Source organism: Strix uralensis, chromosome 13, assembly GCF_047716275.1.
Source record: "Strix uralensis isolate ZFMK-TIS-50842 chromosome 13, bStrUra1, whole genome shotgun sequence".
NCBI classification, from domain to species: Eukaryota; Metazoa; Chordata; class Aves; order Strigiformes; family Strigidae; genus Strix; species Strix uralensis.
In genome coordinates this window covers 16,591,730-16,617,637 of record NC_133984.1, presented here as the reverse complement: position 1 = coordinate 16,617,637, position 25,908 = coordinate 16,591,730, and the positions used below count along the sequence as shown (strand labels likewise).

The following is a 25,908-nucleotide window of genomic DNA, read 5'->3' as shown; positions in this document are numbered from 1 at the left end:
CAGTCTGTGTCTCAGAGAGCGTAAGGTCCAGGCTGAGCGCTTTCAAAGTCACTGGGAACTGCAGGTGCTCCTAACTTTTGAAAATTGAGGATGTTTCTAAGCTATATATAAACAGTACACTATAGTGTGAAATTCTAAAATAAATGTGCACATGCAAGATAAAATACATATCTAGGGAATATTGAGAGGTGTTTAAAAATACCTATCACCTGAGAGTTCAGGCCAGAGAGATGCATGCATGGAGGGTGGAATAGCAAGGATTTTTTATTTCAGTCTTACTCTCCAACTGCTTCTTCTACAGTCTGTCAGACTAAGAAAGAACCAGATGGCTTAAAAGTTAATTAGCAGCAAACAAGAGTCAGCAATGCAAAGCTCTTTGACTGACTTCCACCTCTCAAAAAAAGGCTCTGTTTGTACTAGCAATTCCTCTTCAGTGGAATGAAATTTATGCGGCATTATCAGAGTTGCTAGCACATTGGATTTACCTGAAAGATCTCAAACACTTCCAACGTTCCTCCTTGTATGTCACTGACAATTTGAAGTCACATTCACATAGTCACAGAAATGATTATCACAAAAACTGATTCAAGGCTTTCCAACTCCAGAAATGCTTCCAGTTATTTTAAGAGGAGTTTGTGCTAGAACTACAGAATTAGCTCCTACGCTGTAACAGCTGGCTTAGCCTTAAACTATCATAGATATACTTTCTAAAAATGAAAATCTGAAGGACTTTAAAAGCTATTTAGTCAGAGAGATTACATACAAAAGATGACTACTAAAGCTAATTTGGGGAAAAGAGGTGTTTTTTTTCATTACTCTGAACATTTTTATATGCACAGAGATTCAGCTGCCTAACTGCACCGTTGCCCAACGTTTGATAATTCAAATCTGGCATCAACTACAAGGCCAATTAAGGATGAGATAATCAGGTATCACAGATACATTGTTTCTCATCGCCTTACAACTCTCTTTGCAGGATCCTTCTATTCAAGCTCCACTCCCAGACTGACAAGCCAAATTTATTCATCAGCCACTCAAGAGCACTCCAAATTGTGACTGCTTTCAGTCCTGAGGAGGTAATCTGGTTTAAATCAGGCAACACTGGAAGTATTTCTTCCAGCACAGCAACACGAGTCAAATGCTTTTTTTCCAAAAAGATTAACATTTTCAGATGACTAACAATTTTATTAACAAAAGACCCCGAGTCAAAGTATTTCCTGGATAAATCCAATCGAATCAGTGGACTTCTGTATGGATAATAAATATGACTCTTTGCTTCCAACACTGACAGTGGGAATAGGGGTCTCAAAATGACATAGGCCAGGACAAAAGCTCATAAAGTAATCCAACATGTCTTTTCTGGTGCAAAGACTGTAAAGATCCCTACAAATTTTTTGGTTGAAACAGTGCTAAGAACTGGTTCAATGACATTCTTCTTCGGTTCTTCTCAATAGATTCCAACTAAGTTCACAAAAGGCTGTGTGAATATCTTCTGACTTTGATGCCTACACCCAACCAGAGACGGGAAGTTAAGCTTTCAGTTTAGGGTGCAGCCCCAAACCCAGTCAGGGTAGGCAGATTTGAGCATCCCTCTCTCATGGTGTGAAATGACCAAGAGTGATTCTGGTTTGACCTCCTATTTCTACCCCCTTTCATTCCACCCTCAACCCTAATTTTCATGATTTCATTATTCTGACTTGTGTGACTGATTAATATAATATTGATATTCAGACTTGTGAGAAGAAAGAACAATCCTAATCTCAAATTCTAGCTAGTCAGGGGCTGCTAACAGGTATCAGCTCAAGTATAAGGAAACAAGCAAGGCTTATGTGGAAAGTGGGATGTAGCAGGGAACAAGAGGGAACACAACCCCCAGGGTGTCTAATCTACCCACATATTGAGATGCTATGCAAATTTTGAAGGAAACATCAGGACGTCTTCTACTTTGATGTGAGAGAACCAAAGGTCAGTTCTCAATTCATTACTTTTATCTTGATGTAAGGCATTCGCTGGTAGCAAAATTAATTTAAAAATGACTATACTCATATAACATATCTACACAGAGTTGCAATAACACTTCCATTCTTACACAAAGCCAAAGAATGCTCTATTTTAATCTGTGACAGCAATTCACCTTTACAGTCAGCACTAGCTTCAAGAATAGAGGTTCAAAACTAAAATATCCAATTTATGCTTTGAAGGGATAAGGGCACCAAATACCATGGTTGCAAGATGTAACACACACATTGCTGCCTGCACTTGGGTACACTTTGACAGGCATTCTTTTGATAAAGTAAAAGTTAAATGGTAGGGACGCAAAATAAAAATTCCAGTTCTGGTCTTCTGCAATCCTATGTGAGCCTGATGCTGGATGCTTTATCAAATAAAAAGTTGAGGTACATCATCTCTGAGACATTTCTTCCTCAGACACAGTACAATAAATGACACTTTACAAAAAGCAAGCATTCAGGGCAGCAACTGGCATGGAAAGGGAAATTTAGTTAATACTGTTGCATTCACATCACATAGCTTTAAGGACTGTCTTATGTGAGTTTTCTAAAAACAACTCCATACAATTGCATATGCTTTATTTTACATTAGGCAGCAGTAGAATACTTGAACAATGGATATTTCATGTGAGGATAACTAAAAAGCAAATGGGACTGCTTCCTTGTGTTTTGCAAAACTATATAAGCAAGGCTTAGAGTAAAAATTATATAAGCAAAACAGCGTTGCCCAGCTACTTAATACCCTACATTATCACAGTTTACACAACAATATCCCAGTATCAAAGAAATTAAACAATTATGAAACCATCATGTCAGGCATAAAAGCAAAATATAGGCAATTCCAACATTTTTGAGTAATCTCATAATACCTCAAGTCTAGCTTTTTTATAAAATACTGAGACTTTTCCAGAGCAAGACTGTTTCACCCTGTTTTACTGCGTGTGGCATGAACTTGAGCAAAATTCCTCAGTGGTGTCTTTGACGTGGTAACTTCAGTAGGTTGTAGTCTCTTTTTAAATGTCTTTCCTCATTCTCATGATAAGGCCGTTCAGTCTGGGCAGTATAAGAAACGATTATTTCTTCCACCCACACACATTTCTTTAATATTAGATGAAACTTACTACATCAAAGGGTCTTTCAATGTATGCAAATTATTTCCTAGTACGGAGGGAACGATGCATTCACAAGTTTTCTTACACATCTCTATGGAGGTGCAAACTGAACTGGCTAATGACTTGTTCACACTTTCCCACATATTTTGACTATAGATACTCTTCTACAAAGGGCCATTCATTGTTAGCAAAGCTTTGATGTAGCATTCATAATAAGCTGGCTTCTGATGTGCTCCACAGAATATCTAGAGTTCACATCATGCACAGAGCATTTTACTTTTACTTATCTTACAATGCAATTTTAATTTAGTGGATTTTGTAAGAGTCAATTTACCAAACAAAGATGTAAGCATTCAATAGCTATGAATTAGTAAAGCTTTTACCATTTAGCATGTGACTTGAATTGGAAAAAAAGCTTATGCAGACTGTTCCAGGGAGACATTAATGCTATCTGTCTCCTCACCCCATAACAACAACCCAGCATGACACTGATGTGAGGTAACATGCCATCCGGCGTGTCTGTGCAGCCTTCCCAGCGCTACTCTGGCCTAGCTCTCACTTCCCTCTGGGTTTAAGATTCCTTCGCCAACTCCCCATACTGCAGTGGTCCTTCGGCCAAGGTTTTTGAACTCAGAACATCAGTTTATCAGTCCAGAAACCTATGCAACATCATTATGCCTGCCAATATATTATTGATTCTGCATTATTGATACCGACAGAATTAAAAACCTAGAAGCCTAAGTATACACAGAACGTTAAATACACTGAATATCATCAGCAGCAAAGAAAAACACTGCCTATCTTAAATTATATTTAAATGGCTGACATGGAATCAAGACACTGGGACTAGCTCTCTGCAGTCATTTTGTTATGAAAACATTTTCCATAAATGTTTGGACCTATGACTTTCCATGTAACTCACTTTGAGAATGAACATAAAACATCATACATGAAACATTATCAAACCCATATTTGCTGACTTTATCACTTGCCATTATGGTATGCTTTAGGTACATATAATGACATACCAACCAAGCCAAACTGTAGTACCTCAGGAACCAAACAGCCCAGAGCTGGTTGCACCAGTCATAACTAAACTCCCTACCTGACTGACATGACAATGTCATATTCACCAATGTCTGTTCATACATACAATGTACTGAAGTTTCTTCTTTTAAAAAAATCTGGAGCTCCCCTTCTTTCAATAATAGTAATAGTTCCGAAAACTGATTCAGAAGTCTCAGATACCAGTGTGATTTACTATTTTTACCTTGACAATGAAGTAGGCTGTGCTTTTCAAAACCTCATTTTATCAATCTTCCTAACTACCTTTGGTGTAAAATGGTTCTGCAGCAACAGTCAGTGAGTAGCTCCATCCACCACTCTTAGTATTTGAGTACTATTTGAGTATTTGTTGCCTATTATCTGTGTCCTCCTGAGCATAAGGATTTGAGAAAGCTGTGACTGCTATGTGAGCTCTGTTGAGCCCACAAATCAGTTTCAATTAATTTAAAGAGCAATCTTTAATCTAATGCAATCTTCTGGCCTGGCTACAAGCACAGCAGAAAGTTGAGTGCCATTTGCCTTGTAGCAGCTTTGCACCTTTTCAAAATAAGAGCAGACCCAGCAACACCTACCTGGAGGGCCTGGAAGACCTGCTTGTCCTGGAAACCCATCCGTTCCTGGGTCACCTGGCAGCCCACGAACTCCACTAGGACCTGGATATCCAACGCCAGGAGAACCAGTTTCTCCACGATGGCCCTTGGAGCCAGGTAATCCTGGCAGTCCTTTTTCACCTGGGAAACCTAGCCCACCATCACCCTGTGCACAGCAAAGACAATTACAGCTGAAAATCAAAGAGATGTAGAAAAAACATACACCGCTATCATTTTAACAAATGCATAAGAGTTTGGTCGGTTCTGTGGAAGGTTCACATGTGCCTGGGAAGGTACATGGAAACCACTGTAAATTATCCATCACTATTTCAAAATGCAGGAAAACTCAGTGACTATTAAAAATAGTATTTTATGTTGCATTTACCAAAATGTAAATATTACATATTCTGAAAGACATTTATTTTCTTTCTAATTAAAAAGATTCTGGTGTGATTTTTCTGATCCAAGATTTGACTCATAATTATGCCTACAGTGTCTTTTACCTTTCAGGACACAACATAAACCAGCATTAGAATCTACCCCACTATTGGAAGTTTATATTTTGACTGAGTAGCCAAAGGCATAATGAGTGCCAATTATTAATCATGACCAAGACAAACTTGTGCTCAGGGACTGCGAGCTTCTTCTGTATTTTGAGACTTACCACAGGGCTAATCAGGACTAGCAAGCCAGGCCTTTCTATTGTCTCTGCTCCTTATTCCAATTCTGAAGCACTGCTGCTAAATTAACCTGAACTTACTGGTGGGCCTGGCGGGCCTGGCAGGCCTGGCAGGCCATCCCTGCCAGGGGTTCCTGGGATGCCTGAAGGTCCTCTGGGTGCTGTCGCACCACGGTCCCCACGAGCGCCTCTGCCTGTTGCATAGGACGAGTCCCCTTTTTCTCCCTTAAGGCCTGGAAGACCTTGCTGACCAGATGAAGCCTACAGACCAAAAGATAAAAAACCAGGAAAATGAACATGCAGAGAAAAGGCTTTGGTTCCTAAAAATGTCATATGAGGACAGGACACAATGACTGGAGCTAGAAAGAATCTCCAAAGGGTTTCCTACTGTATGCATTACGCTAAAAAAAAAAAAGAGAAGGTTTGATAATTTCCAAATTTTTCAATCAAGTCACTACAGCTTTACAGTGGCAAGCCAAACCCTCGTATATAGCACTAGAGTGACAGCAATCTTGGATGGCATCAGGGAACATTACATTACTCATGATATAACAGGGCCCAAGTACTGAATCTTCTTCCCTGTTACTTAGTGTGCTGCATTTAGTGACACCGATAGAAGCCAAAAGACTGGTATCCTTATGGACTACAATTTTCAAAAGTAAATACTGCCAATGAGCAATGTTCAGCACTTTTGGAAAATCCTGTTTGTTATGGTTACTGTTTCATAAAAAACACAGCTCAACTCTTACTAATGTATTTAGCATACAGCAGTTGAGAAGGAGTATGCATCTATGGCACACAGTTTTTATAGCTATGAGCAATGACGTGGAAAGATCTCACCATTTGATTTTTCAGGTCTTCTCTCCATGCAGATATATATTTATTTCCCCTGCCAGCCCTCACTTAGGAAGAGCACTGGGTCTAATCCATGTATGCCTACAGCCAAGAAGTCCTGGGATGAATAATGGTTACTGTTTTCCTCTTGACTGCTAAACTCAGAACTTAAGAACCATTTCTTCTCTTTTTTTATAGGTGATAATTTCTCTACTTTCAGCTTTTTTTCACAGTTTCTGTTTGTTTGGGTTTTTTTAAAACCAAACAAGTAGAAGAAATTATGCAAAAAAATGTTCTGCTTTCACTACATTCAACACCAGCAATTGCACGTGGGCACTTTTTCTCCTTTAATTCACGACAACCAATATAAACTCTTCCTGCCTTACCGGAGGGCCTCGCAGTCCTGGTGCACCCACAGTGCCTGGGTCTCCACCAATGCCCTTAATACCAGGCACACCAGGGCTTCCCGACGGACCTGGTAGACCTGAGATGCCTTTTAGACCAGCTCTTGTAATTCCTCCATCACAAGCACAATCACCTGCCTCTCCTGGAAAATACAGTCAACACTCCAAACTCAGTTTCATTTGGATGAAGATCCTTTTCAGTTGCAAGAGCTCCAAAAGCAGTATTCGATTCAATTAGGACAAAGCCATTCTCACATGATTTCATTTGATTTTGTGCCTACTCTGCTCAGGTGATGTGAGTGCCAAGCAAGTGGAGCTCAGGTTTTGTCCAGGTTAATTTCTATGCAGTGCTCACCACCAAATGATAATGTGCAGCATGAACCTCAGCACTTCTTGACCTCCTCCCAAAGGTTTAGACTCTCCTATACAGATGGTTTTAGGAGAGTTTTAGGACAGGAGTCTTGTTTTTCTTAAAGAGATAGTTATATGTCAGAGAAAGCAAATCTATACTCCCACTCACAGTAGGTTACAATGATATCTTTGTATTTCCCTGAATCGTAACTGGCCATGGATCCAAACAATCACAAAGCACAGTGAGGTCTGCATCATCATGGCTTTTGCTGCTGATTCTGTTGCACACTAAGACCCAAATTCTCATCATTTTTAGCACAGAGGAGAATAAAATTAAGCTTTTCTGTCATTTCCAGCCTATATTGCAAAAAGCAGTGAATAAGATTTTATTTTTACATCTCATTATGTCCTATGGCTTTAAAGCATAACTTACTTAGCTAATTTCCTGAGTATGAGATGTTTATCTGTTCATTTGCCTGAGCAGAGTAGGAAGTAGGAAATAGGATTTTGCTGGCAGTGCTGGGCACAACTTTCTAAATTGTAAAGGCTGTTGGCTCCTTTAATCCGTTTTAACTTCCTGTGATTTGTCATGAAGACACTTGCACCTCATCCCTTAGGGTATTAACCACATGTAAATATCTTTCTGAGGCCCAGTGACTGCTGAGAGGCTCTCTCAAAACAAGAGTCAATTACCTTTGTACCCCTTTGGACCCAAAGCTCCTGGCAGCCCTCTTTGTCCAGGCTCCCCTGGGGCCCCAGTCCTTCCATCCAGGATTGTGTCTGGAGGGAATGAAGGGCCTATATGTGGAAAGAAGGCAAGAAAAACCATGAGAAAGCTAGATTTCCGAGTCATTAATTACTTACAATGTCAGTTATGCAGAAATGGCACCAGATCAAACAGCAACTGTGGAAGTTACACAAGGAGATGGAACTTGGTTGGTATCAGAGGCTGCAGACCTCTGCCATGTTTGCTTCTAGCTTCTCATACAGAAAAGTAAAAGCTCTCACAATGTGGATGCAACAGAGTTTCACTCCTCTACTGCTCTACCATTACACTTTTTCGAATACTTAACAGCTGGCCAAAGAACTAACCAAACTGTGAAGAGGTTGGACAAAGAAGGACAGATGACTTAGTTCATGGCAGATGTGCCTTTACAGCTCAGGGAGAAGATGAGACTCATATGGATAGAAGTTGAAGGGACAAGCCAACATATTGGTGATTGTGCTGACTGGCTATTGCCCTTTTTATTGGCACAGAAGCTATCATATATGAGCAGTGCCTCTACTGCTGCTGGCATGGTAGAGTCATCCCCAGGGCTACCTGCCTTCTGCAGAGCTCCTCAACTTCTCATTAAGTTGCTGCAACTCAGAATCACAGAAACATCTAGGTTGGAAAAGACCTTGAAGATCATCCAGTCCAACCATTAACTGTGACCATTCTCAATTATACCATAACCCTAAGAGCTATGTCTACCTGACTCTTAAACACCTCCAGGGATGGGGACTCCACCACCTCCCTGGGCAGCCCATTCCAACGCCCAACAACCCGTTCTGTAAAGAAATGCTTCCTAATATCCAGCCTGAACCTTCCCTGGTGCAACTTGAGGCCATTCCCTCTTGTCCTGTCGCTTGTTACTTGGTTAAAGAGACTCATCCCCAGCTCTCTGTACCCTCCTTTCAGGTAGCTGTAGAGGGCGATGAGGTCTCCCCTCAGCCTCCTCTTCTCCAGACTAAACAACCCCAGTTCCCTCAGTTGCTCCTCGTATGACATGTGCTCCAGACCCTTCACCAGCTTCGTTGCCCCTCTCTGGACACGCTCGAGTAATTCAATGTCCTTTTTGGAGTGAGGGGCCCAAAACTGAACACAGTAATCGAGGTGCGGCCTCACCAGTGCTGAGTATAGGGGCAAGATCACTTCCCTGTCCCTGCTGGCCACACTATTTCTGATACAAGCCAGGATGCCATTGGCCGCCTTGGCCACCTGGGCACACTGCTGGCTCCTGTTCAGCCGGCTGGCAATCAACACCCCCAGGTCCCTCTCTCACTGGCAGCTCTCCAGCCACTCCTCCCCAAGCCTGTAGTGCTGCTGGGGGTTGTTGTGGCCAAAGTGCAGAAAGAGACTTTTCTCAGGAAAGAGACTAAATGGCAAAAAGGTTAAGGGGACTTTCCCTGTCCCTCATGGTGTAACTGCAGGATTATTTTCCACATTTCTTTATATGCTGAATAGAATGAAACATGAGCTGACAGAAACAGCAGTGCAAAGTGATCTAACATAATCTAAAACTACTGTGTCTGAAAACCCTTCCCCTCGGTGACAACAGTAAGACGGAGTGCTGACCAGCACCCATCTGATGTTCCATGGAAACAAACTGCAACCATCAGCTAAAAACAGCTACAAGAGCTTTAGAGACTCTGCAGAAAAATGAGCTGGATATGACCAGTGACCAGTTATTGAGAAGAGAGCACTTATTTCTTCTCCCCAGAAAATCACTTCATCAGACCATGCTCACTGGCTCCATCACTGGAGTGTGCCCTGTTTTGGAATGCTGGCTCTCAAAACAGGTTGTTTGAACTCGGTTTACAGCAGAATGGTAAAACACAAGGTTTGTGTAAAATCAACCCTTTTCATATAACACTCAGTTTCTGAGGAAAACAAAACAATGCATAATTAATTCAATCAGGGCATCCATACAAATGAACATGTAAAAATAAAATCCCATTTCCTTAGGTCTGAAAACTGTCTCTTCAAGCATCCTATCTGACTCCTGGTACCCAAAATACTTGCTCGCAAGACTAGACATTTATCCCACGTGCTCATAAAGTCATGGTCTAGTCTTTATCTAAGCCAGTAGGAGACTAGCTTAGAACTTCAGCCCTTTGTGTCATAAATTGTGTCTACACAACCTTGAGCTTCAGTCTCTCAGGCTCTGCTCTACCAATAATTAGCTGTATTTTCTTACTTCAGAGGGGTGGCTGCTGATATATACATTTAAGGTTGTGAGTTACAATCACAACGAGGTGTCAACCAAACATTTAGGATTTACAGATGAATAATCCTCACTGGAACAGGAATAAATGATTATTTGTCTTGTTTCACTCTGAATCCAATATAAAAATAGATATTAAAAATATACGTACGTGGTGCACCAGGCAATCCTGGTGCTCCTGGCAGACCTGGGAAACCCTCTCTGCCGGGAGTGCCTGGTAATCCAATCGTTGCTCTTCCGGGTTCTCCCACTTCACCCTTCACACCTGGAATACCTGGAGACCCTCCAGGGCCCATTCCATCTAGACAACAACGACACAGTCAGCAGCTCTCCAGCAGCAAACACATCCTAGAATTTTTAATGTTATGAAAACTACTGTAGTGCACTGAACTGCAACCATGTTAGCACAGAACAATTTATAATTGTACACAAAGGAAAACTTACTAATTGGAGGCACCAACTGTATACCATTTACACACTCCTTTGGTCATCCAAAAAACTTCACAGGGCTGCATTTAAGTCCCATTGATCAGTTAGACAATTAACTATGTAAGACTGAGGTTTATTTATTTTCTGATTTCCTTTGAGTGAGATAATTTCCTTAGTAGTTCCTAGTCTCTAGATCATTGCAGGCCAGGACTTCACAGATGACATTCAAGTGAAACAGAAACTTTCAAGTGAGATCTTTGATGGGACAAATGGGTTCCATCTACAGTGGGTTTATCTTGCCAATCTGTTAGCTCTCTATTGCAAATAGGAAAAGTCATTGAAAAAAAAATTCAAGAATATTTGCTCTTATTTAAAATGTAGGAAATGTTCTGTCAATCAACTCATTCAAAATGGAAACCAACCAACCAACCAACCATGTACACTGCTACACCAAATATTCACACCTGAAGACTCATCTGGGCTGTAATCATTGTGGGACTAATTCTACTCCCATTCAAGTCGACATACTTGGTTTCCCTGCGAGCCACCCCTGCCTCCTATGTCTCATACAGCAGTCTGCAAATCAGCCAGTTGAAGGAGCAGGGAGAGGCTTACTCCAATACCTTCACCGTCTCCAGGCCAGTACACAGAGTCCTCTCAGCAACAAACACAGAAAACAGCCTGCTAAGAGCACTGTTAGCAGCTGGTTTACCTCTCTCAAGGGCTGGAAACCCTGGAGCTCCTGGAAGACCTGGTAAACCACTGATCCCTTCATCTCCTGGAGAACCAGGTATTCCCGGGTTTCCAGGGTCGCCTGGGGCACCTAGTAGACAAATACAGAGAAACAAGGAGGAAAAGCTCATAAGAATTCTGCCTGAAAGACTATGTTCAGTCACCTACCCTAGCAGCCACTGATCTCATCAACAGCAAAGGTTGCAAAGCCGTTAGCAGTAAGCCTGTTAGTCAAAGTTAACGATAACAGGAAAAATCCCTTCTGACTCGTTAGAGGTTGTTTCAAACTTGACTGCATGCAAAGGAAGAACAGGAGAGATCATACAATTTGTCCCCTTACCTTTACAGCTTCAGACACTGTTCCCATCCAGACCTCACTCAGCTGTGGTGTTAATTAAGTTCATTTTCTCAACAATATTCTTGCCACATTGAATGGCAAATTATAGCAGAATGACACTCAGAGTACCCACTTCCAAGCAACACAGGAAGCCACTTTTTCTTAGTACACTGAAGACAGACACACAGCACTTCCCCATGCTCACACACAGTCAGCCTCCCAAGCACTAAATTTCATTCTGCCTTGAAACATATAATTCTGCAATGTGGGGATGAAAGGTTTAATGTAAACTCTGAAGTTATAAACATGGGACCAAACATACCTGTATGCCAACAACACAGCAATTAAAGAAAAAATAACAAGGGATGGGTTAGACCCTATACACAATGTGGAAAAGTGGTAAAATGTAGTAAGAAGGAAAGTTGGATCCGAAAAAGTGCTTTAGACAAGTTCCAAAACAAAATGGAAATGTGTACCTGAAATGACTACACCTTCCCTGTCAATAACGGTAGGAGGGCCTGGGGGACCGATGTCACCTAATTCACCCTGTAGAAGAAGAGATTCATGCCACATTCAGATGGGTGATGGAGGGGAAGACTGCTTGTCAGGAAACAGACTGTATTATGGTAGCAATGTCTGTGGTCATTCACTGACTAACCATCATTCTTTGTCTTGGTGAAGAAGTCACTTTGTTCTGTTATTCACAATCATCTGCTGTCCTGACTTACCTACTTCCTGATGTATATACCATGTGTACTGGAGACCAGTTATCATATCGGCATATTGACCAGTATCAGGTAGATCATATTTGTTCACCTTGTGGTAAAGCAAGAGAGCTGCTATGAACATACCCGTTTTCAAAAGCATTAATCACTCCAGCTATCCGTTGCCTTGGAATCCTGAATTTCAATAATAGGAACTTCCAGGAAAATGGATTCCTCCATAAAATCACCCAGGTAGAACAACCAAGTTGTGACTATCTGCAGTATCATTCCTTCCTCTTACTCTTAACACAGTATCAAATCCCCTTTGAAACAGCAAGTGCAAAATCTGACTGTTGCCCACATTGCCATCGTATTTATAATATAAACACCATGCAGGGAGCCAAGGCAGTGCACACCTTGTTGCTTCTTCCAGTAATACTCCTCAGTGCATAAACCTGTACCTACTACTTCTTTCATGTGCACAAAAAAGCCTTTCAGTACTTGCACTTCATGTGTCTGCCAATCATATACCAATCTTGGTGGCAGATAAGTGCTTTTCACAGCAAACTGCTATCCAACCATTTTCCACCCAGTTTCCAGACGTCTGACTGCCCAAGTTGTGAGATACCCAGAAAATGTTTGCTATGCGTTGCCTATCTCCAGTACAAGAAACTGAAGACATCCTTTTCAGGCTTGTCAATACTTGTAGATCTGTGATCTAAGACTTCTCAGCCCTGGCAACTATCTTACTTACTTCCATCTAATATCACCTCAGTTGTCCAGTAAATATGGCATTGGTGTATAAAGGAGACCAGAGAGACTACACCCACAATTGTAAGTCATGAAGTTACATGAATGAACATTGTACAGGTATTAAAATATCCGAGTGTTCATATTTCAGCAATCGTTCACTTTTATCCTTAACAATAAATGAGGAACTGAAACATACTGAAAATTACAGTGATACAGAAGTAAAGAAGAGATTTGATCGGGCAATGACATTTATTCATGCAAACATCTTTTAAAAATCAATGCTTTAGTATTCTCGTGTGAGAAGTTACCTTCATGCCTTCAACTCCATCCAGTCCTGGATAGCCTGGAATACCTGGATGACCCTGCAAAGTCACACAGGGGAACACTGTTACACAGTGGGACGATAAGACTGGTATTACTTGTTAGCTGAGACATCTGCAGTGCCTGGACTTGAATCACAAACCAGTTCATTGTCCTACCAAATATTTGCACAAGAAATAAAGAAAGAGAAAACTGATGGTATCAATTTCTCAGCACTCACAAAATACCAGAGCTCCTTTAGGCCTCCTTGCGCTGTAAAGATCCTGAGAACTTGTGGGTAGGCATCAGGGTGTCCAAATCAGGAGGACACCCTGGAGTTCTCACAGAACCACAGAAATGCTCGTGAGGAGTCTAGAACATTATTTTCCTTGTCCCCCACACTTTTACCTCCACTCTGTTCCCCCTCCAACAAATTATTGGCACCAAAACATTTAAGGTCACACTGGGAGATCCAGCTCTCCAGCTCTCTATTTCCTGGTAGCATTTTCAGGGACACCAAAATTCCTTTCTGGGTGTGTGACTGGGACTCTACACAGAAGTGACCTACCGTTCTCTGTTGGGTAACATTCAAGCTGGCCCAGTATGGATTGCAAATCCTACTGCAACTGCAGACAAAATGGGATATTCCAAGAGCTCTGGAGCAAGGAACCTTAACTTTAAACCTTGCCTATGATTCTGAAGTCTTGGACAGCTGTATGCCCCAATATAGCCCATACACAGTATTGCTGAGAAACTTCCCATAAAGGGCTTGGTTTTAATCATATAATTTTAAGATATAGATATGAATTAGATTATATTGAAGATACCATCACCTTCAGTATATCTTGAAAAGAACATACATAAAACATACAAGAAAGTGACTGAATTCCAGGCTGCAAAATGAGAATTGTATTTCTGAAAGTTGCTTTCTTGAACAACTTCTACTGCTGTACCTGCAAGTAGAAGTGCTTTAACACGTTTTCAGGCACTTGATCACCTGGCCGTTTTCACCCTCGAAAGGGGAAAAGTGGGAGGGTTGATTGTTCCAGGAGGGAATGTACAATTTCCAATCTGTGAAGGTGATCCTCTGAATACGTAGGGATAACTAGAGAGACAGTTAAAGGGATCTAGAGTTTTACATGGACTTTCTAGTTAGCTCTCACTACTTTAATAAGGCAGGTGCATTCATCCATCAGAGAACTTAGAGCCACTAGATAAGGAAGTCAGTAGATCTTAAACAGTTAGACAGCTTCTGTAACTGTAAGTACAGTTAAAAATAAAAGAAATTTTACCTTTCTCCCTGGAAACCCATCAGATCCATCCAGTCCCAAAAGACCCTAGAACAGCAAAAAACCATTAAGTTTCAGAGGCTCCATCTCAGTCTGCTCTTATTATCTCGGCACCAAAGAATGAAAAGGTAAAACTTGCAAAAGGAGAGGCTACCACTGATTTTCCATATCTCCCAAATATTAACAACCATAATTGAAAGAATTCAGCAGAATAAATAATAAAAGAAGTTGCATCTTCTTTAACCATTGTCTTTCTAATTGGCAGTTCAAGTTAAATAAATCATGGTGTCTCAACTTACTAGGAAGTTAGGGAGGAAGTTTGTCATTATAAAACCATGAAACTTAATGCAATCAAGACTTTCTATCCTGACAATTTATTCTGCACATGCAGAACAGAATGCCTTGGTCTTCCTGTTGTGTATAAGCACATCTCTGCAGGGTCGTGGTGGTTTGAAGAATCTATGGCTGGTGTATGACTGAGCATGCTGTTAACTCCCATATTCATTGACTACTTAGACCAACATCTATTGTCAGCTTGCCCATTCCTTCCCCAAATATCTATCTGTGTTCTCTCATGGTTGGTTCTAGGACTGGTTAAGAGCTACCTGAAGCTCCTGCAAGGCCTCTTTATTATCTTCATTTGGACCTCCTGCAAGCTTCCTTTTCTGTGAAGCTTTCAAAAAAATTGGAAAAACACAGACCCTGCAGTATCAAGACCTCCACTAAATACTTTCGGTTGATTTTCCTAGACTGCCTTGCCTGTATACATTTTTTATCTCATCTTTAATCTGAGACTTTATTGAGATAAGAACTATCTATTGGTTCTGTTGTTGTATGGCACTGGCTACTATAGGACCCATTCCTATGTCTGAGATTCCTACATGCTTTGGAAATGCTTCTGTTGATGAAAGGCCCACTTCATGTGTTTGAGAACAGGCATTTAAGGACTTGATAAAGTTACCTACCCTGCCACCCGGTAAGCCAGGCACACCTTTTTCTCCTTTTTCTCCAGCACCTCCAAAGCCCTGAAGAAAAATGTCAACATTAAATCTGTGATCAGTTTGGAATTGAATAGCACAGCCCTAAGACAAAATAAGCACAAACCTATCTATTAATATAAATAGTACAACAGAGAGACAAGGGGAACTGTTTCTGCAGGGACTCTTTTGTCCCAGAAAGAAAATCTGTATCAACTAGACTTGGCAGTATGTGCAGTACATTATCTTCTTCATTCCCCATGACTTCCATCCATTTAAACCATAGCACATCTCTCAGGAGCAAATGCAAATAACCCCATGCTATAAACAGCGAAGTCCTGCCACTGTATTGTATTCTACATTTAGAAATTATTTGAAATCTAATTTCTTAACAGAAGCAGCTCAAGGGAGTGCTCAGAGCACCCTTTTTCATTTCTAAAGCCTAAGAATGACACAAAATGAGCATTTTCACGCACAACATTTGGAAATGTTTGGTGGTTTTCCCAGTCAGCAAGAACTATCAAATCCAGAGATAGAACACCAGGATTTAATTTCAGTAAGAGTTACAGTAGTTAAGCAATTTTCAGGCTTCAGTCTTGAAATACCTTATGGTTGTGGTTAAGTTCATACATATGTTCAACCCCACCAGCTTCAATGGGTCTCTTGTGATGCATAAAGCTAAACATGCACATAATGGAACATGTCCAGAAAGACTAATAACAAACTGTACTTCACGTACAGGTTTTTCTCACATGCCTTTACTGAGAACATCTGTACGTTGAAGAAACTGGCAAACAATTTATCTTATTAGTCAGAAGTTCCACAAAATATTTATTCCCTAAACTTATCGAAATAACCTGTGTTTACAAAAGGTTATAAGCTGGGAAATAGCTCTCTGGAATCCAGGGATAAATTGTTGTTCTTGATTCATACAGAGCAGATGCTACACATTCCTGAGTTTACGAGCACTAATGTTAAACAGCTCATTTTAAAACTGGATATATATATAGAGACAGAAAGATCTGCATGAGCTTTACAGCTTTAAAGTAAAATAACAAAAAATATGTTTAGACATAATTAAAGGGGAAAAAAAGGATTTTTTAAAAAAAAATATGTCTAGCTCTCTGTGGGACATCAAGAAACACTGCCATCAAGTGGCCATGTAAAGAGTATGTCCACTTGCAGGTCTCTGCAAACTGCAGGTTACATGTACTGAGATGATGGCTGCTTTGTAACGTCTATGGTGGGACAGCTTTATCTTCTTTGTATCTCCAGGACAAAAAACTATCAGATTACAGTCACACACTTCAGAAAGCCTTGTGGACATTTTTATCAGATTTTCAAAGTACTGTGGTGCCTAAAATCTCCTGTAGAGACTTTGTGAGCTATTCAGAGGGTGCTGAACCATCTAACTCTTGTTAGTCATGTATTAAAACCTGTCCTCTGTCCTTACCGGCATGCCAGGCAATCCTTTGTCTCCAGGGAATCCTTGAGGGCCTGGCTCACCCTGACAAGGGGAAGAGGTAAACACAATAAATCACTGTGCCCTTGAAAGCAAGGCTTTCCCCAATCCACCCGTCATGCTTCTGACTCCTAAAGTAAGGCCTTGTAATTTGTCAGCAAGTATACTCAATTTGTGTCATCATGTGCCAGATACAGTGTCTCTCAGCACAGTGCTGGTACATGCAACAGATTGTCTGTGACCACTTCCCGTGGCTTCAAAGACCACTACTTGGGAACTGTTCTCCACTGCTAGAAGTCAAACCAGAAGCATTTCATATCGTCATCTAGGGAATTGGAACATGCACACTACTTCATGGAAAGAAGCAAAATAATACATGATGACATAGCATAGTATCTTCACAATCCTGCTTATAAATTCAAGAGTGAGCCAAAAGGAATGGCATTTGTTTGAATCTCACCTCACACTAATGTAACTCCACCAAGTAAGGCAATATCTCTTATGACTTATGCAGGGGCTTAGGCAAGCCTAGACTGGGCTCCCGAACCAGCCTGTATAGGTCCCAGATTAATTCAGTATGCCTAAATTTCATGTGTGTAGAGAGTCTTTAACTCAAGATCCATACAGCTTTTACAAAAACACTGATGAGCTAAATACGTATCTCAGTAACCGGGATAACAAAGTAAAGGAGAGAAATCTGACTATTTCAGAGTAGTGTGCATCATAGCCAAATAAAAAAAGCTGAAGTTTTTAATTTATTTTTCTAAATGGATTTGAGTTTTTTGCTTCAGTTGACACAATTTCACAGGTCTAACAGAATCAAACTACAGTTCATTTATTTTTAGGTTTAATGATGAAAAGCTTTAAATAGCTTTCAGATTTCTCCTTCAGAGAAGTATGGATTCTCCAGTGGTTCACAATGCTCTGAGCCAAGAATATTTTTATTCAATAGCCATCTGGCAGATTAAACTAGTACATAAAATTATTTTGATTTGGGAATATAACATCGCTCGCTGTCCAGCATTTTCATTCATCCTTGAACAAAGAAGCATGGGAAGAAAAAGAGTTCATAAACTGAATTTACAGACCTTTTCTCCTTGCTTCCCTTTTGGAAATCCCATGAATTCCAGTATTCCAGTGGATGGTGGGGGACCTGGAGGGCCAGGCAGCCCTACATCACCCTATTGGCAAAAGAGGAAGCTATTTAACACAGGCAGAACATGTTTGATTTCCTATGAAAGTGGCTTGCGAATCAGAAAAAAGCCACTCTAATTATATCCCACATCCATAATATCTGTGTGCCCGAATGCTGGCACAGGAGTTTGGTCACGGAAGTCAAAAGATCAGACTGAAAATTAAGATGAACAAAATGTATTAAATCTGTTTCAGAAGAGCTCTGGATATAAAACATGGCAAGGAAAAAAACCCAAAAAACGCACAGCTTTTGTATCAACAGGAAAACATTCCAGAAAAACTTTGAGGAGAAATATGAAAGAAAAGAAGACAAGAAACAATTAGAAATGTAGAATGCTGAGAACTGATTTTAACAGCAGTAGAATCAAGTCCCAAGCTGAGAACTTTGAGAAGCCCCATTATGCCAGTGTAAATTCTCACACACACTGCAGGACACTCATTTAGGATAGCAAGACTATAGATTACACATCGGCTGATCCAAAGAATATTATGAACATCAAAAAGAATGAAGTCAGTAGAATAATTCGATACAAGAGGTGAGGGTCCAAAGAAACTGACAGACAAATTCAAAAGATGTCTAAGACCACATGTCTCTAACCATGAAAATATGGCATAGAATTGAGATTTTCCCCTTCTCCCTCTTCATCCAGAAAAAGCTCCCATCCTTTTTTTGTGTACCAACAGATAAGGAACAGCAAGACTCTTTAGTATTTGGACTGTCAATCAGTCCAAGAGAAGAAAAGGAAAAGGAAAAGAGGAAAATACTAGAATCTAGTCACTTCCTAGAGGATCAAGCTATGACGAAACACTGGAGTATTATTCCATGCTCCTTCCATTTCACCTACCTTTTCTCCTTTCTCTCCTTGAAAGCCTAATCCCATGTTACCCTAGGAGACAAAAAAACAATGATGAATCAATAATAAATCAACAGCAACAATAGCATCATTATCATTTATGCCCACAACACTGTTAAAAAAGCCAACCATCAGGTGTAGAAAGAAGACAGGAAAAATAGGTACTTACTTTTGGACCTGGTGGCCCAGGGGGACCCATTGGACCCTAAATGTGAACAAGATCAAGATTTTATTTCTTTTGACTTAATTAGGATGCACACAACTAGAGCAATGCTGGGATCTGCACTGGTACCCGAACTTTCATCTCTTGCCCCCAAAGCAAAAGTAACTGACACACGTGATCTTCAAGTCTCCACATCTATAATAGACAGCATAGCCCTTTGGTACTGTGGTTAAATTTAAAAGCAACAAACATGTAGTTCGTTTTTACCTCTGTCCAACAGAAACTCTCTTGTAGTATCTCGAAAAAGCAACTCTTTAACATATTTCATGATGACAAACGCTCCAAACATGCAGAGGTCAGCATATTCCCTCTCATCCTAAGACGAGGAAGTGCTCAGAATAGTATAATGTCGTGTCTGTAGACAGCACTCTAGGCTTTTGCTGGAGCCCTCATTCATGATTGCTGCTCTGAACAAGACTCCAGAGAGAAGCCTTCCCTCTTGTGACTAGATTAAACTCTCTAAATTCATGTATTCCATGCCTGAAGTCCTTTCAGATGCGCACACGCTTTTGCTCATTGTCATGAAACAAATGTAGATAAGGAGGGAAAACTGCCAACATTTTGAACTGTTCTATCAGGTCTCTTACCTGCAAACCTGGTAATCCTATGGGGCCTGCAGAGCCTACTGGACCTGGAAAACCTTTTGGGCCCTGTAAGAAGAACATAGGACAAATACAGAATGTGTGGCACGCACCACATCAAACCCCAGCCAAAGACAAAGTGAGTCTCAGGAAACATTAAGTAATATCCCCTAATCAATTATGCCAATTCAAATACTTTAACAATCCATTTTATATTATTAGATGTGTTTTGAAAATCAAAGTTACAGAGTTCATGGTAGAAAGGAGTTTGATTTGAAAAAGGAATAGCAAAAATCTCACTTCCTCTACCATAATGTGGATCCAATCATACCATTACAAAGCTGAAATTCCTCATGCTATGGGTATCACACATGTAAATACATGGCCCACTAATTTGAAAAATGTCCTTGAGATCCAATACATGAAAAATTACCTACTTATATGCTTTAAAATCATTATTCCCCAAATTAAATAACTTACAGAAATTCCATCCAATCCAGGAAGACCATTTTCTCCCTAAAAATTATAAATACATGAGTAAAAATTACACTATATTACTGCAACAAACTATAAGGAACATTAAGTTTTGTATAAATAGAAATATTTTCTCTTATTTAATATTAGATCAAGTTTAAATGGGAAAATATTTGACACCAGTGCTTTCATATTTAAATTGGGTAATGGAGAGATTCCAAAACTCCTGAGAAATTACAACCATTTTATTTACCCGTAACAAGAGAAACTAAAGTGCCATGAAAAAAAACATATTAATCATAAAAAGACTGGAAAACACACTTAAAAACTTTCATTACAAGACCGCTATAGAATATGTAAAAGCATGTCATTATTATATCAAATTAGCTGTATTTCCCATAAATATGGAAATAAATATCTATTTAACTTTTACCAATTTATGAGTGTATATGTGGGTATAATTCTGGAAAATTTCTTAATTTTGACCAACAAAGTCAGTGTGAGGGGCCTTACATGACTTACATTCAGTACTCAGTGGTACTGAATACTTTGCAGATTTATTCCAAACCTAGTACTTCTGGCAAAATCACAACCATGGTAAGCTGGTGTTTCTTTGTTTCAAGGCAACCAAGAACCAAATCTTTCACATGAGCAAATTCAAGAACCTATGCACTGTTCCAAACAGTAAACTGAAATTGTCTATCCACAGTTTGTATTTTCTGTACAGGAAATAAAATTACAGACTTGATCGACATTTCAGGGCAAGGTCCTTATTAAATAGAGAGAGTAATATCCTGACTTCACAGAAGCAAAGGATGGAATACTATGAGTGGGATATGATACTCACATATTTAAATTGAGAATATGACTGATTACTGACTAGTATCTCCCAATACAAAAAACACTGGGATCTCACAGTAGAAATCTTAATATGCACTTGCAAGTTCCCTGAGATGTTATTTCAACAGCCCTGACCCATGTAAAGATGCCAGTTACAGGAAAGTTCAGAGAGTAGGTGAAGGGCCTCTCCTTTGCTACATATGCATCTAAAACCACATATGCTACCTCATATAAGTCAGGATAAGCTTACAAGAAATTCCTCACATCTGTGGTTTGACACCCCAAATGAATGGTGCTAGATCTCCAGAGACAAGTGAAGGACCAGCAATTACACTGAACAGTACCAGGGTAAGCAATATCTCAGCATCCCAGTACGGGATGAACAAGATCTCTGCAAAGACCATGCAATTCCAAGTTCTGAGAGTATTCTGTGTTCTCATTAATGAAGTTATTATAAGGCCTTTTTCACAGCTTTGCATTAAGACATACCCAGAATACCCACATCTAACATCATGAGCAATCAAAACTGCAGCATCAGCCCTGCAACCTGTAGGACATCAAACTGTCTCTTGTACTGCATTTTCTCCTATGTGATGACAAGTCTTACCTTCATTCCTTTAAGACTGCCTTGAGCAAACACAGGTTCTCCTTTAAGGCCTTTTGGGCCAGGACGACCCTGATTTAAAAAAGAAAAAAGTCAAAAATAAATTTCTGGAAAAAATACTGATATAGTTTTGAAATAATTTATATTCAGCATAATGAACAACGCAAACTTCCATCTCCAGTAAACTGCAAAATTAAACTGCAGCTTTGTCAAAGAAGCTGTGGTATTATGAGAACTTAAGACTTCCTGGGGCTTTAGAAAAACAAGGCTCTGCAAATATTTTCTCTGGTATTTACCTGTTTATATTAGATTTCCCTTTTATTTTAGGCCTTTGACAACTTTTAAGATCCTATTTGAATGCCTGACACGGTGTAACCCTCCTGTCCATATACATATCAATATCATTCAGAAGGACCTGGACAGGCTGGAGAGGTGGGACCCTGCAAACCTCATGAAGTTCAGCAAGGCCAAGGGCAAGGTCCTGCCCATGGGTCAGGGCAATCCCAAGCACAAATCCAGGCTGGGCGAGGAGTGGATTGAGAGCAGCCCTGCGGAGATGGACTTGGCGATATTAGTGGATGGAAAACCGACTGTGAGCCAGCAATGTGCGCTCACAGCCCAGAAAGCCAACTGTGTCCTGGGCTGCATCCAGAGAAGTGTGGCCAGCAGGTCGAGGGAGAGGATTCTACCCCTCTGCTCTGCTCTCATGAAACCGCCCCCTGCAGTTCTGTGTCCAGCTCTGGGGCCACCAACATCAGAAGGGCATGGACCTGCTTGAGTGCGTCCAGAGGAGGCCACGAAGATAATCAGGGGGCTGAAGCACCTCCCCTGTGAGGACAGGCTGAGAGAGTTGCGGTTGTTCAGCCTGGAGAAGAGAAGGCTCTGGGGAGACCTTAGAGCGGCCTTCCGGTACTTAAAGGGGCTACAGGAAAGATGGGGAGGGACTCTTGATCAGGGAGTGTAGGGATAGGACGAGGGGTGATGGTTTTAAACTGAAAGAGCATAGATTCAAATTAGATACAAGGAATAAATTCTTCACTGTGACGCTGGCACAGACTGCCCAGAGAAGCTGTGGCTGCCCCCTCCCTGGCAGTGTTCAAGGCCAGGTTGGATGGGGCTTTGAGCAATCTGGTCTAGTGGAAGGTGTCCCTACCCATGGCAGGGAGTATGTAGATGATCTTTAATGTCCCTTCCAACCCAAACCATTCTATGAGTCTATCTCTTGTTTAACACTGTAAGTCACTGAATTTTGTTTAGAATCAATGAGAGAAAAAACTGGTAGACTGCATGAATCTTCTGAAAAATCTGCCATTATAATTCTAGATTTACCCAGTTTATTTTAATTTTGATCATTCATCCAATTTATCTGAGGTGATTTCGTTTAATTGCCAACTTAATTTGAGAGGGGTTGTCTGATCCAAGCAGCTTTCCTTGCCAAAATGTAATCCTACATTCATTACAAAACAGAAATTTGAGCAGCAGGTATGAGTAAATCAGTTACTTTAGAAAGCAGCACTTTAATTTGATCTTACTGCTTAAGTATTTTTCAGCATCATATGAATTTCAAGCCTGGATGACACACAAAGATGTCTTAGCACAGTTTAGAAATGAGGAAAACAAACGGCATTATTTATATCCGCCAGCTGTATTTTTTTCTTCTTCAGGTATATGTGCAAAGGAGTTCCATTACACATATGATGTGTCACATGACCTTTGTTTGTAAGATCAGGCTTCGAATGCGAACAAATATTCAAATATTTGTCAAATGTGTTAATATCAAGTCAAATATTTTTTGCTTACACTTCAAAAATAACCACGTACTTTTATAAAAGAACGTAATTCCCAAAAGTATCTAAGAGTGGGGTTCTTATAACTAACCCTACCCACTTAAAACAGAGTGTAGAGTGTGCTACCTTCCATTCCTCTACAGTCCATGCAGAAAGATAATCTCCAAAGATAATTCATCCTGAAAGGCAAAGGGAGGGGAAGTGCTCTTGCAAGTACCACTTGCTGTAAGAGGGGATTGCAGATGAATAGATTAGACACCTAACTTTCAGGTGTCCAATGCAGGCTAGATAAAACTCCAACCTGGTGGAAAAGTGGTTTTGAAAGTAAAACACATACCCTGGAAAGTAAATCCTATTGACACTCAGTGAGACTGAAGCTTTTGGCTATCTTAAGACCTGAAGGAAGGCATCCAATATTTGATGCATAGACTTGAACATGAGATAACATCCTTTCCCGAATCAGCATCCACTAATTTGAAACATGCCTGGTGGAAGATGTTTGACACTTCATGGTTTTTAGAAACTTTATCATGGTTTCTTCTGAGTTGGCTTGACTACTGCCGAGTGACAATGGTATAACTTGCTGTGGCAGCACACTGAATTCACAGGATCTTCATTTTATCCTCAGAGTGGAATTTCAATAAGAAAATGATACTGAGCTCTAACAATGCTAATAAACTTAGGGTTATTAGGGTTCTTCCTAAGTACTTAGGAGTTGCTTTTCCAACAACAACATGAAAAGCAAAACCTGGCTTAGTGACTACAAAACACCATATTCGAGTTGGGACGTACAGGCAGCCCAGGTAGGCCAGGAAACCCATCTGATCCAGAAACACCAGGACTCCCAGTGGTACCATTGCAGCCATCGAGGCCAGGCAGACCTCTAGGTCCAGATTGCCCAGGGTGACCCTGTATGAAGGGGAAAAAGAGAGACTGACTGACAGAATGCATTATTTTATTAGTAATACTGTCCCCAGAAAACTGATATCTTCCAAATGGCAACACGAAACAAAAGAAACACACAACTCCCACTCAAGTTCAGTGTATGGCAGACTGCAACAGAACTAGCTTCTTTGGCCAGCGTTGTTTATCCTCCCCAAAGCTTAAATCCTAGAACATTGGCTGCATTCATTTAATTACCTTTTTCTCCAAGGGATAATTTTCTGAAGTACATAACTTGTGCATGAGTAGGTCCCGAAAGGGCAATACTCATCCCACAGCAGTCTGAAATATATGGCATATAACACAGTGTAAAACAGCACACACAGGTGCACCTGACACCAGGAATGGAAGTTGCTCATGTGAAAACAAGGACAGAGGCAGACTCAACAATACTGAGCATTTATAATTCCAATCTGCTTAAAGTTTCAATGACTTCTCTTCCTCTCCAGTGTGGATTCTTTCCTTTAATAGTTCAACAGATGTTACAGCTCCAGCATCAGGCCATTCAAGCAAAACAGCTTTTCTTGTTATATTAAACTTAAAATCTTAGCCAAAGCAACTGGGAGAAAGACCTAATTAAACTAACAGCATCTAAAAGAAAGTATTTGTAACGGTCAATTATTAATCAAGCAGAGTAGAATACAATTGTACCTAATTCTGATTTTACACCTCTTTTGCCCTGGTATAGCTCTATTAATTTGACTGGAGTTTACTCAGCATGGTACTGGTGCAAAGGAGATCAACGTTTGAGACTTTAGTTACTTCTTCTTCAGTGTCATACAGGTATGTGTAGGCAAAACACAGAAAGGCAGAACTGTCAGGTCACACTACCCAGGTTTCAGGCAGGTCCTTATTCTAGCCTCCTTTTCATAAAAATGAGTTCTGTGGCACTCAAAGACAGTGTTTTGTGGCAGGAAGAAAAATTAAACTTACGGAGATAGTATCAGTAACTGACAGTTCTCTCCCTTCCCTCTGTACACCCTGATCTTGACTCATCCCAAAAGTACTTTTTGTTTGATCCCAAAGATTCATCCTTAAGATATGGCATTAAACAAGTTATGACTCACACTAGGAAAGTAAAAAAATAAACATGGATAAAATGGAGATAAAGCAGAACATTAACAATCCTTCATGCCTGACACTTAAAACAAAACACATTTGTGTTGCTAAAGGTCTTCCCAGCCCAAGCCAATAGCATATGTTCTGACCAAAGTCAGTGAGAACTTTGCAGTAATGTAAAGCCTTTTATCTAAGGATCTTAAAATGCCTTGCAAAAATGTGGGAATGCTATAATCTTCATTTTACGGATGAGAAGCTGGGGGCACACAGTAGCAGAGTGACTTTCCCAAGGATGCAGAGCAACTTAGGCCATAATTAAATGAATACTCAAGCTGA

General features: G+C 40.4%; 1 protein-coding gene across 1 annotated transcript in view; it reads right to left on the bottom strand.

Annotated features, from left to right (window-relative positions):
* The window catches only part of COL4A6 (collagen type IV alpha 6 chain), a 137,561-nt gene that overhangs the window by 20,845 nt on the left and 90,808 nt on the right, over positions 1–25,908 (bottom strand). The window contains exons 6-23 of the mRNA XM_074882272.1: positions 24,364–24,480; positions 21,788–21,856; positions 20,347–20,382; positions 19,873–19,935; positions 19,232–19,267; positions 19,054–19,095; positions 18,103–18,195; positions 17,006–17,059; positions 15,541–15,600; positions 14,579–14,623; positions 13,295–13,348; positions 12,006–12,075; positions 11,173–11,283; positions 10,183–10,332; positions 7,738–7,842; positions 6,676–6,836; positions 5,537–5,716; positions 4,759–4,942 (exon numbers count right to left, since the gene is read on the bottom strand). Of these exons, the coding sequence (XP_074738373.1) occupies positions 4,759–4,942; positions 5,537–5,716; positions 6,676–6,836; positions 7,738–7,842; positions 10,183–10,332; positions 11,173–11,283; positions 12,006–12,075; positions 13,295–13,348; positions 14,579–14,623; positions 15,541–15,600; positions 17,006–17,059; positions 18,103–18,195; positions 19,054–19,095; positions 19,232–19,267; positions 19,873–19,935; positions 20,347–20,382; positions 21,788–21,856; positions 24,364–24,480 (1,630 nt within the window). The remainder of the gene's footprint in view (positions 1–4,758; positions 4,943–5,536; positions 5,717–6,675; positions 6,837–7,737; positions 7,843–10,182; positions 10,333–11,172; positions 11,284–12,005; positions 12,076–13,294; positions 13,349–14,578; positions 14,624–15,540; positions 15,601–17,005; positions 17,060–18,102; positions 18,196–19,053; positions 19,096–19,231; positions 19,268–19,872; positions 19,936–20,346; positions 20,383–21,787; positions 21,857–24,363; positions 24,481–25,908) is intronic.